This window comes from Mytilus galloprovincialis, chromosome 14, assembly GCF_965363235.1.
Source record: "Mytilus galloprovincialis chromosome 14, xbMytGall1.hap1.1, whole genome shotgun sequence".
Taxonomy (NCBI): Eukaryota; Metazoa; Mollusca; class Bivalvia; order Mytilida; family Mytilidae; genus Mytilus; species Mytilus galloprovincialis.
Window position 1 is genome coordinate 19,969,330 of NC_134851.1, and position 16,976 is coordinate 19,986,305.

Sequence of the window (16,976 nt, forward strand, 5' to 3'; positions counted from 1 at the left end):
GTATTCTTAATCTTGAACAATCACATGTGATTTCATTGATAAAATTCAAATTTACAAAACTCACGAATATATATTTGTTTACAGGTGGAAGTTGAACCAAGACGTCTACAACTATTTCATGATATAGAGAATATGTTTTCTGGAAGTCCACTGCTGTCGCATCTTGTAATTGAAGACCATCTTTTTGTCAATGCAAGGAACAAACGTGATCCGGAAATGGCAAAAATCAAAAAGGTCATAACTGAGCAAGCGATAAAGCAACCGACATGGGGTCAGAATCTTCCGAAATGCTTTATTCCTCTTGAATGGGAATTTGATTCACTTCTTAGTCGTAACATTCCTTTAATAACAATGGAGCAAATGAGAAAGATTAACTCCCTTCAACCTGTTCGACCATTAACTGAAGAGGAGTTGAAAGTATTTCTCAAATTTCAGCACTCTGTTGGACGCATCTTATACTTTGATGAGGAAAATTTGGATCAACACATCATTCTTTCACCGACACACCTGATTGATGCCTTTAAATCAATTGTTACTGATAGGAGATTTTGTGAAGGTGACACAAAGAGACTGGAATCTTGGAATTTGATGAACAAGAAAGGCATAATAGAGAAGAATTCCATAGACAAAATCTGGAAGAAAAAAAGGTACAATAAGTTTAAAGACCATAGGGAATATCTATTGGGAGTCATGACACATCTTGATATACTAGTTGAACCCAAACGATATGATAAGTCACAAACACGTATACCAGCTGAATTCTACTACGTTGCTAGCATGGTTAGAACCAATGACACAACAGGTTATCTTATGTCGCCGACATTCACTAAGAGAAATATCGCCATAGCTTTTAGCCACTCTTCCTTAATGATACCACCAGCTTTATCCTTTCGATTCATCAGTTACTGCTTGAGTATTTTTGCAGTGAAAAAAACCGGACAGAATGACGAAGACATGCTGTTTCATAGGTCAGCTATTTTCAATATTGACCAATCTCTAGATATGTGTGTAAACTGTGATGATGAAGTCATTGTTGTCCGTCTTGTTCACTTACGGAATCGCACGCTTATTATGAGAGATCTTGCAACTAGCATTCGTGAATGTTTAGCTGTTGCACTCGAAAAAATTAGTCAGCTTTACGTCAAGACCAGCAGTACAGATGTTATTGCCAGCAAAAGCTCTTTTAATCTGAGTTTGTGTTGCAGTTCATTTGATGATCCTTGTTTCCTGCCAATGTCAACAATTGAAGACCAAGATGATTCATGGATATGTCCAAAACATGGAATTGAGCATACCAAAGATTTGATGTCGTCGTGGGACATACAAAAGGTAAGAACTTGCAAAGTTAATGTTTTCATGGGATCGAATATAAAATGTCCACCGATTCAAAGTATAAAAGAAGTTAATGTTGAGATACGATGATATTTGCGCTGATTCCTGCCACCATCAATATCATTATTCAAATCTTGCAACATAAAAAGAAAAGAATGACGGTTTATTATTTTAATAGATTCATTCTTAAACACCTTACTTTGATTTCATTAAATATGAAATGCATACATGATACAGTTTTATGTATAGCTAGCGATCACGTTGTCACATATCGCAATATTTAAAAAACAAACAGACTATATTTAATCTCAGGTACACGTGTTATATAGTATAATTGTAGGATAGATACAGAAGCTTGGTGATATTCGGTTGTCGTGATATTTTATACAATATCATAAACTATATATAGGCATTAGATGGTACTCAAAATATTAGAAATAGAAGATATGAAAAACAGATATACAGTTTATTCCCGCCAATTGGTTATTGCTCTCTTATATGTCATTATGTTATTGTTCTATAAGAAAGTTGAAAACACTGTGAACGACTAAATTATGTTACTCGCGTTTTTTAAATATATGTGGATTCTTGAAAATTCTAAATAACTTCTGGATAATTTTGAATCTCGGTCTGTTTCTGAAATTAGTTCTAACATACTTTTGACCCTGTTAACCACCATTCCTTATGTGATATTATAATGTTTTGGAAAATACAATGACAACAAAATTATTTTACATTTCTTCATATGTGACGTTTACATTTTATGACGTCGAACACGCGTAGCAATGTATGTGTTTTTAAATCTGATAGATGCTTTTTGTGTCTTTTGTTAAATACTTGAATTTTCCTTGGAGTTCAGTATTGTTTGTGATTTTACTTTGCAAAGAGAGATTTCGTTTAACGTTTTAGCAAAGAGTTATGTGTCATTTTATCTTATTACCCTTTACTTTATTTCTACTTTTTATTTCCTCATTGACTTATTTGAAATCTCTATTTTAGGACGACGACATTCAATGTGGAAAATCATGCCCAGGTGATGTATATTTCGTATGACTTACGCTTGATTACTTCCAAAGATAATAACTATGTATTTCGTGCTCATTCCGTATAGAAAGAGAAAATGAAGAACAATTGCAAATGAACCAACTATATGTAAGAGACCCACAGACGTTGAGGTGTAGAACGGTGGTTCTCAATGCGATCTTCAACAAGGACCAAAACATTTATTTAAAAGATCTTTTTAAAAGGAAGCCTTCTTTTTATATATAATCTTTAAGACTTAACTAAACCAATTCGAGTGACAACTAATTAAAATTAGATATGGTATAGGTCATACCTTAAATAAACTTATTCTGAAAGGTAACTAATTCAACACTATAAACCTTTGAAACTTGTTTTTGATATTATCAATATTGATTTTGTTAAAAGTAAATTGAAATCAAACTATAGATCATTGTTATATACATTATGCATATTCATGGCTCTATATTCATGGCTCTATTTTGTTAAAAGTAAATTGAAATCAAACTATAGATCATTGTTATATACATTATGCATATTCATGGCTCTATACATACACACCGTTGGCATGGTTGGTATCTGTATGTTTTGTTTTCATTGTTTGTGACGTCTTGACACTTGATCACTTGGATGTTGAATATGATTGATATTTAAATCTATGTTACATTTTTTGTCATTAAATGTTATTTACTTTGAACTAGCCGTTAGTAACTGCTGTATCATCTAGATCTGTACTTATTTTGTTATTCTGTTGTGTTTATGTATAAGTAATCGTCTATATCCACTTTTTAGATGTATGTCTTTTGTATCTATCTAATTAGTTATAATCTTTGAAATTATGACCATTTCAGTGACTGATACTGAGTTCTTAAAACAGATTCCTCTAGATATTCACTTCCGTCGATTGTCAATGCAGTACAGCATAAATGAAATCAAAGAGTTAGGAATGCATCTGGGGATGGATTATCAAACATGGGATGATCTGTATGTAACATTTGGAGAAGAACCAGAAAGATTGAAATTTGAAGCACTCCGGAGACCCTTCGATGGTAGCCATTTATCATTTAATGACATCAGAAAAGCAGTTGAATTTGGTAAAATACGGACCATTCACTGTCTTTGCAAGGTGAGTTAAACTTACAGTTGTTCATTTATTCTTCCAACTAAGACCTTATTTGTAACTATCGAATATTTGCACAGAAAATTGATTCAAATGAAAGTTTGCTATTGAAATCGTTTAAACATGAAGTTGCAAAGGAAAACAAATTAATGATAACTAGTAATCCAATAAAATAACAGACTGTTTGTTTAACTGTCTGAAATGTTGATTTTTTTTTTCATTTCATTTAGGTTGTTAGAGGCAATCTTCTAGACTTATGTAAGTTTAACAATTTGAATAATAGATTGGATATACAAAGTAAAATTGTTCTTTTATTTTTTTAATAACAACATTCAATTTTATGCTTGTTCAGATACAATTAAATTTGAGACAATGAAATATAAGTGAATACTATTTACATAGACAATATAATAAAATAACAAAAATACAAAAGGTTGCGTTTCTGTAAATAATTTAGAATTATTGTCACAACAGTATCATCTGTAACCATATATCTGACACAATTTGGCTGATAAATATACTAGAAGTGTTCAAACAAAGCCATATTTGCAATAGTTGTATGTATGCAGACACGTCTGAGATATAAATTCACTCTAACTGTTATAGAGATGACTGTTAACATCTGATTTTTGCATGACTTTCATGCATAGTTATTGTTTTAATAGCATTTACAAGTTAAATTATTTGGGGTAGGCATTTGTTTTTAATGTTTTTTGCCCCTGGGGCCTCAAATTTTTTAAATTATTCTGCTGTTCTAGCAATTTTGAATATTCAGTACATATTCAGGATAGAACGAACAATTATAAGCTTTTTTGAGATATTTTTGTAAATCTAGCTTGGATTTGTTATGTCATGGTGACAAAAAAGCAGATTTAGGTGTTATGGCATACTTTTGGGTTATCGACAGGACGCAAACACCCTATAAAAAATATCCAGGAAGGATCGATGAGTTTCAATGACTGCGAAGAGTAAATATAAGCACTTCTTAACAATTTTACTTACATATATGCAAATATAATAAATTAATTTGGTATTCAGGACTTTAAGTAAACTATGCATACTGTAAACTGTGAATTTATGCTGAGTCATCATATCTAAGGCCCAGGATTCTATCAATCTTCATGAAATATTTATAAAACTTGATATTTGAGTTAATTTCTTTAAGATCTGTGAAATAAAGCAAATTTGGTTAAATTCTGAATGTTTAGTTTTTTTCGCCCTATATAGGTTGCATTTCTGTAAATATTGACAATGTAATTCCCATAGGAACTCCCTTTACGGCTAAAAATGTACCACTTTTACTATGAAATTTTGAAAGAAATCTTATCCTAGAATTGAAAGTTCATTTGCACTACATTTTTTTCAAAGGTCAAAATATAGGGCTGTGCGGCATATTTTCAATGTTTATATGACTTGAACTTTTCAGAGTTCCAACTAACACTTATTTTCTTAACTACCCCTACCTCGAATGAAGGGTTACCACAGATTTCAATGTAGGCAATATGCACATGTATATTTACTGGTAACATTCTCAAATTATGTCTCTATGAGATGGAACAGAGAGCACAACTGGGAACCTGTATGTAAACAAAATTAATTTTCTATGCATATTCAAGATCTCCCCAAAAGAGGCGTGGTTTAAGAAACAGCTGTATTAACAAAGTGCAACCTATACCCCAAGAATAAAATCAAAATGGAACTCCCTTTTCAAATAGCAAAATCAAAAGTTCAAACACATGAAACGATTTCAGATTTGGTACAGGAATTGATAAGAAAATGGTTGATTAAACGTTGTTTTATAGCTAACTAAACCAATCACTTGTACGACAGGTGCATACAAGGTATAAATTTCAAAAAAGAGTACAGCAGTCAACATTATTTTATAATTCAATGTCGTCTTATTGGGAGCACATTTGTAACTATATTTTAATTTGCATTTGATAGACCAAGAACCAGAAAAATGGGATTTGGTTCCTACAGAGGAACATCTAGACAGAGTCGCTCCGTTAGTGGGGAACAACTCGCTTGCATTTCTTGTTGAGCTTGGTTTAGAATTCAGAACCTGGGAAGAGATCAAATACAAACAAATAGAGAGAGATTTAGTGAAACTTAATCGTCAAATTCTTCAAGAATGGAAGTCTAATATTTGCTCCTTACATAACATCCGACCATCCCTGAGAGACATTGGCAAGGCTTTCAACAACATTGGTAAAAATATCAGAATCCTTGAAAACGTTTTGGCTGATTTGCTTTGACTTCTGTGTTTTACTTGGATGTTTTTGTTTTATACATAGTGATGTTCCAAGAAAAAGCAATGCAAACACAATATAGATATTAAAAGTGTATATCACTTGTTTTGTTAAAATAAGGTTGATTGAAAATAAGCAATGCAAATTCATATGAACTTATTGAGATGAAAACAATTTTGAAGCAAAAAAAAAAAAAGAATACTAACATGCCTATTTGTTTTATTTTCATTTTAAAACATTCTTACAAAAGAAATTTGTTTATCAGAAGATAGAATAATACAGTTTTTTTTTTATTTTATGTTTTAAAATGTTTAGAAGGAATGTACATATCAGAGATGTGTATAATCTCTGCAACTTATTATCATGAAGGTTTTCAATGAGTATTTTTCAGTACTTTACATTTTAAATAATTGTTTAAGAAAGCACAATACAACGTTTTTTTTTTACTTCCAATCACCAACCGTTAAAATGCTGTTACTTTCTTCAGATTGCAAATAAATTAATAAAAGAGGTACGTATAGAAAGATAAAAGATTAATCTTTTTAATGAATGCAATATTTTTGTTGTACAATCATTATGTAATTATTTATTATGCAATTAATGGCAAAATCTTGGTCAGCTCACTTGAATGAATTTTATCTCTATAACTATACAGGAAATTTCAACGAAATCTTAATCAACACAACAGGAGCTACAAAAGGGTGTCTCAAATTATCCCTATCGTGTTCCATTCTCTGATAAATCTCTAGTTAGTGTAAACATCCTTACCACATAAAAGTAGATAATGTTTGATTAGGTGTAAAATTTTATCTATACATTCTATTCGAAATATGACACACCCTTTTGTAGATAATGGCTATAGGAACAACATAACATAAAATCAAACCTCTCGAAGGGATATCAACGAAGAAGCTGATTTCAATTGAAAGTGGAAATTTCTTGTAATATTTTCTAGACACAGTTAACATTATAATTGATAACATAATTGTTGTATAATACTAACATTGCATTAATTTTAAAGAGTAATCTGTTAGCTATCCATAAATACCACTTTTATAACTGTACAAGCATTAAAAAAGAAAGTTACAGCATTTGAAAACTGGACAATTGGAGGTATAAAATCTTTGCATTGTGCTACCTTAAAAGTGAAAGTCGGTTATTAGTTTACAATGCTCGTTCAATAAGTACACAAAATGAATAACCGTTTAGAGATTTTAGAGAATCACTATAAACTGACTAATTAATCAATTAAAGCATTAAACAGGAAAATATATTACATTAAAGATACACAGTCTATTTATTATAAATACATTTTAGTTGGACATATTAGACATTTTTTATTAGAATAGAGCAAGCAAAAAATGTATAAAAAAATAAAAAAATAAATTAACAATTGATAATTATTGTTAAAAATGTAACCGATAGTATCATGAGTATATTAGTGACAATGAAGATGTTTTAAAAGAGATAGAAATCATAGAAAGGTAATAATTGCTTCCCAGTCACATCTATATTTAATTTTTTTATGGCCCCGCAAGTTGTTGTTGCAATATTATTTTACGCTTTTCCGTCATTCCGTCATTCCGTTATTCTGTCATTCCGTCATTCCGCAACAAACCATTATACACCCTTTTTTTTCGTAATGGCTTCATATTTGGGCTGATTTTCGGTATGGGAGTTAACCATGATGAGTTACAGATCAAGTTTAAGTCTTGTTCCGCTCCGCTAATTTCTGCGAAATTACCGGCTTTGGACTTTGATAAATTGATGAAAATCACAGTTATACGGATTTGTTTTTCTAAACGCTTACAGACATAAAGCTGATTTTGGTATGTGAGTTAACCATGATGAGTTACAGATCAAATTTAAGTTTCGTTCGGCATCACGATTTTTTCCGAAATTACGGGCTTTGGACTTTGATAAATTGTTGAAAATCACAGTTATACGGATTTTCTTGTAAACGCTTTCAGATATTGAGCTGAATTTTTATTATGTGAGACTACCATCATGCTAGTGTCCACATGTGTTATTAAAATTGCAGATTTTTTTTAACGTTTTGAGACCTGGCCATTCGTGTCGTTTTGACATATCTAAAATTGAGAAAGGAAATGGTGAATATGTCAAAGCGACAACCACCCGACCATAGAGCAAACAACAGCCGAAGGCAACCAATGGGTCTTCAATGTAGCGAGAATTCCCGCACCCGTAGGTGTCCTTCAGCTGGCCCCTAAAATATGCATAATAGTACAGTGATAATGGACGTCATACTAAACTCCGAATTTCTAGTTTGTTTTATATCAAATTTAGATGAATAAATGATATATAACTAATTCACTATACTATCAGATTATTACATGGCAATTTTTTTATATCGCATGTATTATCAGCCAAAGGTTCAATATCAGGCCAAGAGCCGCATGGCTCGAGGGCTGATATTGACCGAGGGCTGATAATACATGCGAAATAAAAATGACATATTATAATCTTTTTATCATATGCTTCAACAATGGAGAAAAAAATAACTGATTCGTATATTGATCCTTTTACATATACTTGGTTCTCAAATAGAAGTTCAAAGAGTAAAAAGTTCACGGACGTCAGACCCCAAATTTAGTATATTCGATATGAAATGTTTCTATCAATTTCCTCAGCAGAGAAGAAACGCTTTTCTTCTCTGCTGAGGAAATTTTAATATGGTGTATCGACAAAAAAAATCAACAATATACATAATGAAGACTATTTGGAAAAGTCATCTTTTTTTTTAAAGTAACTGTCTAATTTATGTTTGAAACTTTAAACAATGCATTTATTTAATAATTTGTTAGGTTTTGTTTTTGCTTTTTTTCATTATTATTTTACAAATAAAATTGAGAATGGAAATGGGGAATGTGTCAAAGAAACAACAACCCGACCATAAAGCAAACAACAGCAGAAGGTCACCAACAGGTCTTAAATGCAGCGAGAAATTTTCGCACCCGGAGGCGTCCTTCAGCTGGTTCCTAAACAAATATATATACTAGTTCCCTGATATATGCTTTCCAGTGTCCAAATAATTGTTTTGTACACTACTTTGTAAGGTTTTTCACTGAAAACGTAGCATTGGTGTGGGATTTTCCAAGTATCACCGGAATGCCATGTGATAACGTTACGGAAAGGCATGTCATAACAATCGAAGCATGTGATAAACTTTTCATATCAGCCCGCTAAGCACCAATTCGAAAAATATGGAATTTACTTTAATTTAATGGTATTATCATACAGTAAAATCAAATGTTGTTTAGTCTAAGTATATGATAATTTTTTTTATCCACTGATGTATTTGGAATCAGTTTGGCTCCATAACCAATTAATGTAATGAATGGGATCTTCCGACTCGAGATAACTTAAACAATGACATTGAAATCGAAGTCATGGTCAAATGTCAATTTGACGTACTTTTTTTGTTTGGACCTTTGCTAAAAATTGATGAACGCTTCATTATAAAACCATGAAAATTAAGAATTTCCATATCTTTCTAAAGATCGGAGGGTGAAAAGGGGGGGGGGGGGGTATGGAATTTTTTTAATGGATTTTGAAGATGATTTTATATTTAATGAACTCTCAAAGTTCTTAAGATGTATCATGTACTGTGTATTCACTTCGTTAACTTGTAAAACTCGCATAATAACAGTAGAAAATTTCATGTCATTCACTTATGTATTGTAAAAATGTATGTATGCACTGTAGTTCGAACACCAAAAAAAATCAATAAAAAGAAATAAAGAAAAATGATAGAGTTTTTTATTTTTCGTGTTCAATAACTTATCATGATTTATATACCAAAAAGCATTAGTAATTTTTAGCATTAGTTTGTCAAAACCGGAAGTTTATATTAAGTTTAATGACAAGCTTACTGTGCAACATAGAATAGAATTCATAACAGTGTGGCTGTGGACATTGATTGGCGCACTTTAATATCTCATTGACTGGGACAGATTAGGTGAACGTTCGTCTATAACGCCCATTGCTCCCGACGTCCTTAATATAAACATTTAAACCGTGGGGTCACCAAAGGTTCTCAACGCCTATATAAAATAATTCGAAATACTAATCAGGAATTTGTGTTTTGATTTATATTGATTAATTAAACGTCCTTTACTTGTGTTTTTGTTATGTTTCGACAATCAATTTTCATAATAAGATATCGCAAAGCCATGTTCTTTCAGAAAAAAGAATGACTAATACTGGATTTAAAAGTTGCAATGCATGTATTGGTTGATTATCTTTTTCGGATGTCAAAGCGATTTAACAATTGCGATTGTCGAGTTACGTAATCTTTTAACTTTCATCTGGTCTAATTTTATTTTAGAACAAATGCATAAGTTGTGCAAATACGAAACATAAAGACAAAATATACTTCTGCCCTGTCTTTTTCGTACTTGAAAGTTATTGGATAGTAAGAAATCTATTTGGATTAAACCTTGTGAAATTTGCATGCATTTACGTTATTGTATTGGCAAAATGTATCATTTGGTGTATATAGAAAACTTAAACCGTTCTGCTATACTGCTACTATACTTGGCAACAGAAACGCATTCATCTTATCTATATAAAAAAATCGACCCAATTTACATAGAAATGGACGTCTTCGTGCATTTGTGATCGCAAATAAAATATGTTCCGGACCTTATGAGTATTTGGACCATACGCGCATGACCATACCCGTCATTCGCGTACGGTTGGACCATATTAGTATACCCTTATGGTCATGATATGTGCGTATGGTCCAAATACTCATATGGTCCGGAACACATACATGATATTCTGTGCGTTGTCGGTCGTCTATTAATTTTTTTCTTTTGTTGATGGTTTTGACGTCTTTCTCTGAGTGATTATTTGTTCATGACTTAAAACTTACTTGCAAATAATTTAAAACCAAGACTTGATTTATAAAAATGTCCAAACAAACCATGATTTTTTTTAAACATACATCACATCCATTGCAAAAGGCTAAAATTCGCCAGGTCTTTAATTTCAACTAAGTGAGTTGACTAAATTAATGTTGCGGACCATTTTCCAATTTCCATGCGGTATCCCTATTTTTTTCTCGCTCATCTTTTATGTTGTTTTTTTTCATGCCAAGACCTCTTGGAGCTTTCATTCTATAAAGTGTGTATTTTGCTAATGGTCGAAGGCCACACGGGGACCTATAGCTTGATAACGCCTGTTGGTCCCTGGAAAGAATGTGTCTGATTGTCTATCACACTACATATTCTTATTTTAACATGCAGTTATATCTATGATAAGAATGAAAATTGAATTGTCATTGAGACAAAAACCCAACCAAAGAGCAAAAAAAAAAAAAAAAAAAAAAAAAAAAAAAAAAAAAAAAAACCCAAGGCAACATGTAGATCTTTCGTATCAAGGGAATTGCTATAAATATATTTATTTCAGGTTAATAGTATTAGGCCATACTCAAGTTATAAAATAGATCTTGTCGTCAACTTTTGCAACCAGCTTCTATGTTTCTATAATGCACTGTTCATCTTTTTTGGGCTTCGACTTTTCCATTGGACAGACAATTTTGTTTTCGACTATTTTAAAAAGATGCATTTAATTACAAAATCATACAAGTAAGGAGTCTCTGGCCTTTGGTAGTGTTGTATGTTAATTAATGTTTGTTTATTTATTTGTTTAGGAAATAAGTATGACGTACATTTTTACTGAACTAGGACACTTTTTATAATAGTTTTTCGATATCGCTCGGGCAAAAATAATCACGAATATAATGCCTACCCATGTTAAAACTACAATAAAGTATAGTTTGCATCAATTATTTTTTGAACCTACCATTTTTTTTTGTCTGTGTTGGATTTGTGTGGCATTAAAAAAACGAGTATAAACTACACAGTGCAGCTTCCAACAAGAATACAAGATTTATTGATTTTAAAAAGGCGACCAAAATTAAAAATTTGCTCGCAGCGGAAAAATTCAACAGTTTGATTTTCATTGAAATAAAATAATTGTTATGATTTACACACCGTTACTTTTTCCAATATAAATATCGAACTATTTTGTTTGTTGTTTCCTTTCTAAATTTACATCATTTTTAAAAAGACCACGTGTCTTCGATATTTAGAAGACTATAAAAGCGATGTTCATTATCTTTCTTCTGCTGTAAGTTTAATTTAGTTATTTTGTGTGACTGTCATAATTGCCATCTCGTATATTTTAAATTTGAATAAAAAAATAAAAGAAGATTCAGGTTGTCTTATACGTCAATGATACACACAAAAAAAAAACGATAACTAATAAAATAAGGTGCAACATTCATTCTCTATGAAAAGAATACATCACATGGATGTAATTTTTGTAAGAAAAATACCAATTTCGTGAGTTGTGTGTTGGACTTGAAGAGCCAAGGCAAACTGACAAATATCTGAATGAACGAATCGATTTATGGTATATAAAAAAAACCAAAGCCCACATGGTTAACATTGAATAAATAGAAGGCCACTCTTAAATGATCACAACGTAGAAGTTTTTGTTCTCTTAATCAATAAGATATTTTCTGAAATAACGCGGGTCCCCATTAAGTTAAAAGTTTTTTTTTACCATGAATAAACTTTTTTTTTTATTATTATTTATTGATATCAGCTCTGGACATTAATATTCTTAAAAGTGAAACTGTTGTAAGTGATGGTATAACAATTATTTAAAATAAATTCCTTAAATGATTTGTGAAAAGAAAGTTTCATTTTATGTATCAAAATGTGTAACAAATGATTATTTGAATCTCCACTTGAAGGCCTCCGATAGACTGAGTGAGCATAAAATCATCGCCCACGACAAACAAGTTAAAGGTAAACTTTTCAGTACAATTACTAATAAACGTTTTACTGTCGACCACACTGTTATGAATTTCGTTCTATAATTAACTATTGTTGATTTCTTAATGTCCAGTGACAAAAGTTGCATACCCATTTAAAGCAAGCCACAAAATGTGCAACCAATCAGTTTTTACGAGGTTTAGATCATCGTTTTCTATGTGCATTTTTATGTCTCAATATGTTTTTCTGGTCTGTGCGTCCTTTCGTCTGTTCGTCTGTTCGTCCGTCCGTTCGTCCCACTTCAGGTTAAAGTTTTGTGTCAAAGTAGTTTTTGATGAAGCTGAAGTTTAATCAACTTGAAACTTAGTACACATGTTCCTTATGATATGATCTTTCTTATTTAAAACCAAATTAACCTTTTGACCCCATTTGCATGGTCCATTGAACATAGAAATTAAAAGTGTGAGTTTCAGGTTAAAGTGTTTGGTCAAGGTAGTTTTCGATGAAGTTAAAGTCCAATCAACCTTAAACTTAGTACACATGTTCCCTTTTGGTTGATCTTTTTATTTTTAAGGCCAAATTAGATTTTAAACCCAATTTCACGGTCCATTGAACATGGAAAATGATAATGCGAGTGGGGCATCCGTGTACTTTGGACACATTCTTGTTTGTAATATTATACTCCGATAAAACCTAGATATCTTCATAATGTATGCGGTTTTTGAAGAATTGATTTCGAATCTTTTGGTTAATAAGCACCGAAGACTTTTGAGGGATGGAATCCGTTACCGTGTTTTTAATAAATTGACACGGTTGGTTTCTCCGACCTGAAAAAACTGAACATGTTTTACAAACAATTAACGTCATGCACATGATTCCAAGTGTTAAATGCTTTCGTATTAATTTGACCAGTTGATGCAGTTTATGAAGATTTTTTTGTTCTTATATGTGAAATCTCGTTCGTTTCTCCAACTTTAATATACACAACATTTGATAAGGGTTTGGTATACATTTTGACATCTATTCTCGTACTATAGACAACAAAATTATTTATTTTTTAAACAAAAAAAAAAAAAAACGTTTTCCATTACTGTTCACCTTACAACAAAATTTGTTTCATTTAACTGTGTATATTATATTAAATTTAGTTGTATGTTGTCCAAGGTTATGGTTGATATTACACCCTTTTTATTATTGATTTTGTATTAACATTGTGTCAAAGATCAAATTTATTCTTTCAGTATAGGTTCACTTTTGTTTATTTATTTTGTCTGTTTAGTTCACGCATCATTGTGAATATAACAGAATTTGATGAGACTGTCATCAAAGTGAAAAGGTTCGCGCTATAAAATCAGGTTTAATCCGCCATTTTCTACAATTAAAAATACCTGTACCAAGTCAGGAATATGACAGTTCTTGTCCATTGGTTTATGAAGTGTTTTGTTTTTTGATTTTGCATGTGATTAATTCAAATGATCACTCAACAGGAATAAATCATGACAATTTAATTCCTTTGACAGCCGAAGCTCCGTCGAATATTCCAACAGTAGTTCGCCAGCGATCCGACAAAACTTTATATTCGAGTAGTGTCGACGTATCGAATTAAGTATATCCTGAGAAATCACATAACTGGAACGGTGCTAACCAACTTTTATTACCATTACTCAATGCTAGATCTGTGAAAAATAAAGCTCTTTCAATCAATGATTACCTTATATCAAATAATATCGACATTCTAGCACTTACGGAAACATGGCTTGGTTCTATCGCTGAGAAGTGCGTCATTTCAGAACTTGTACCAAACAGGTATGGCATACATCATATATCTAGAACCGAACGAAAAGGAGGTGGAGTAGCGATCATTCACAAGTCGAATTTAGAAATCAAACCAATCAAGCGCAAAAAACAGCTCACGCAATTTGAACTTCTCGAATGTAGCATTAATTCCAACCTGTTCCGACTATTTGTTTTGTATCGTCCCCCGCCATCCCGAAACAATAAACTGAAAACAACCACTTTTTTCGAAGAATGGTTAGAATTCCTAGACTATACTACGGAATTTTCAGGTGAAATCATCATCGTAGGTGATCTTAATTTCCATCTTGATGACGTTAGCGATTGCGGAGGGCGAAGGTTCACTGAGTCACTTAGCGATCGTGGACTAGTACAACAAGTTGATGGACCCACACATATCCGTGGACACACGCTCGATGTTATCATAAGTAGAGAAAACAGTTCAATCTTGTTGGGTGAACCGTCAATCGAAGACACACAAATATACAATGATAAAAGCAATGCGTCCTTAGATCATTTTGCTGTTCATAGCCGAATCAATCTTAGCAAACCAGCAAGACTGAAAAAAAATCATTGACAATCCGAAAGATAAACAATATCGACGTTGAAACTTTTAAGGCCGACATCGACACGAATTGTTTCATTCACAACAATGATCCTGACTTTGAGAATTTGGTTAAATCGCATAATTCCGATCTCAAGGCAGTTTTAGACAAACATGCACCGGTTCAAACAAAAATCATAACGATGCGACCGAACACGGAATGGTATGGCGACAAAATCTGCAAAGCAAAGGTCGAGCGTCGGAAAGCTGAGAGAACTATGCGGAAAACAAAGCTCGAGGTTCACAAGTTGATATACAAAGAATTGTGTGTCACATCAAATATAATACTGACACAAAGTAAAACTGATTACTATTCAAACAAAATTTCGGATATTGGAAATGATCACAAAAAACTTTTCAAATTAACCATCGACTTTTGGGGGATAGAAATGACGTCATCCTTCCATCACATCAAAGCGAGTTTGAACTGTCAAATTGTTTCGGACATTTTTTTCTAGAGAAAATCGAAAACATCAGGACAAGTTCACTTTCGGCGAATAATTCTATCGACGATATTGACCCTCTACGAGCAGATATACGTTTTGAAGGCAACACTCTGACCGACTTCCACCCTGCGTCAATTGATGAAGTGTCGAAAATAATTATAAAAGCGTCAAGTAAATCTTGTTAACTCGACCCAATCCCGACTACGCTTTTGAAAACTTGTGTAAACAGCATTGCTAGCAATATTACGATGATCATAAACAAGTCATTATCAAATTCTACTGTACCAGTATCGTATGAAGAGGCTATTGTGCGACCTCTGTTGAAGAAACCCGGTTTAGATAAAGACACACTGAAAAACTATCGCCCGGTTTCGAACCTTCTTTTCGATTCTAAAGTTCTCGAAAAAGTTATTGAAAGTCGTCTAGAAGAGCACCTATTGTCAAACACTCTTCATGACCCTGCACAATCTGCCTATCGTGCGGGACACTCAACCGAAACAACGTTACTTCGAGTTCACCATGACATTGCAAGTGCACTAGACACAAACTGTTGTGCCGTTTTATTGATGCTCGACCTTTCTGCGGCGTTTGATGTGATGGACCATAACATTATCGAAGCTAGATTAGAATATTCTTTTGGAATCTCAGGTTCTGCTCAGAAATGGTTACTCTCTTACCTCCGAGATAGTACACAGCGTATAGCAGTAGGCTCGGCCATCTCCAACAAATCTCGTCTTAATTGCGGTGTGTCGCAGGGCTCCGGGCTTGGCCCAAAGCTATATACTATATTTTCGAAGCCGATCGGCAAAATCTGTAGACGTCACAACATGTCTTATCAATGCTACGCTGATGATATGCAGATCTATTTAGTTTTCGAACGTCTTGATAACTGGAAAAACACATCGAATCGAATTGAGGACTGTTTGGCCGATATAAGTTCCTGGATGTGTGTAAACATGCTTACACTGAACGAGGACAAAACGGAACTGATGCTATTTGCTCCGAAAAACCGAGTGAAAGATTTGAAGGATTGCAATCTCACCTTTAAAGGAAACATCATTACAAGTTCTGAGTGTATTAAAAATCTGGGCGTTTATTTTGTTAAGACTCTGTCAATGCATCAACAAGTCAGTTCCTTTTCAAGATCATGTTTTTATCAAATACGAAATATAGGCCGCATACGTCCGTACATCAACAAGGATGCTTGTAAAACTCTGGTCAATTCGTTAATCATTTCTAGATTGGATTATGGCAACGCTTTACTCAATGGACTACCAGCTTTCATGATTCAGAGACTACAAAGGGTTCAGAACACTGCTGCGCGAGTGGTTACAAGAAAAAAGAAATACGAATTACCTCGACACTTGAGTCTCTTCACTGGCTGCCTGTGCAATACAGGGTGCAATACAAAATATTATTATATGTATTCAAGTCCGTGAAACATGAAGCGCCATTATATCTTAGTGAACTTGTAAATTTATACAGGCCATCAAGATCATTAAGGTCTGAAAACAACTTAACACTCGTAACTCCTATTGTGCGAACCAAAACCTACGGCAATAGAAGATTTGATCAAGCAGCGGCCATCCTTTGGAATGCATT

General features: G+C 32.8%; 1 protein-coding gene across 1 annotated transcript; it reads left to right on the forward strand.

Moving 5' to 3' along the window:
• Positions 1 to 226: 226 nt before the first annotated feature.
• LOC143059387 (uncharacterized) lies at positions 227 to 4,331 on the forward strand. The gene is made up of 4 exons (XM_076232879.1): positions 227 to 1,329; positions 2,332 to 2,365; positions 3,204 to 3,478; positions 4,308 to 4,331. The coding sequence occupies exons 1-4, from the start codon at positions 352 to 354 to the stop codon at positions 4,329 to 4,331; spliced, it is 1,311 nt and encodes a 436-aa protein (XP_076088994.1). The 5' UTR covers positions 227 to 351.
• The last annotated feature ends 12,645 nt before the right edge of the window (positions 4,332 to 16,976 follow it).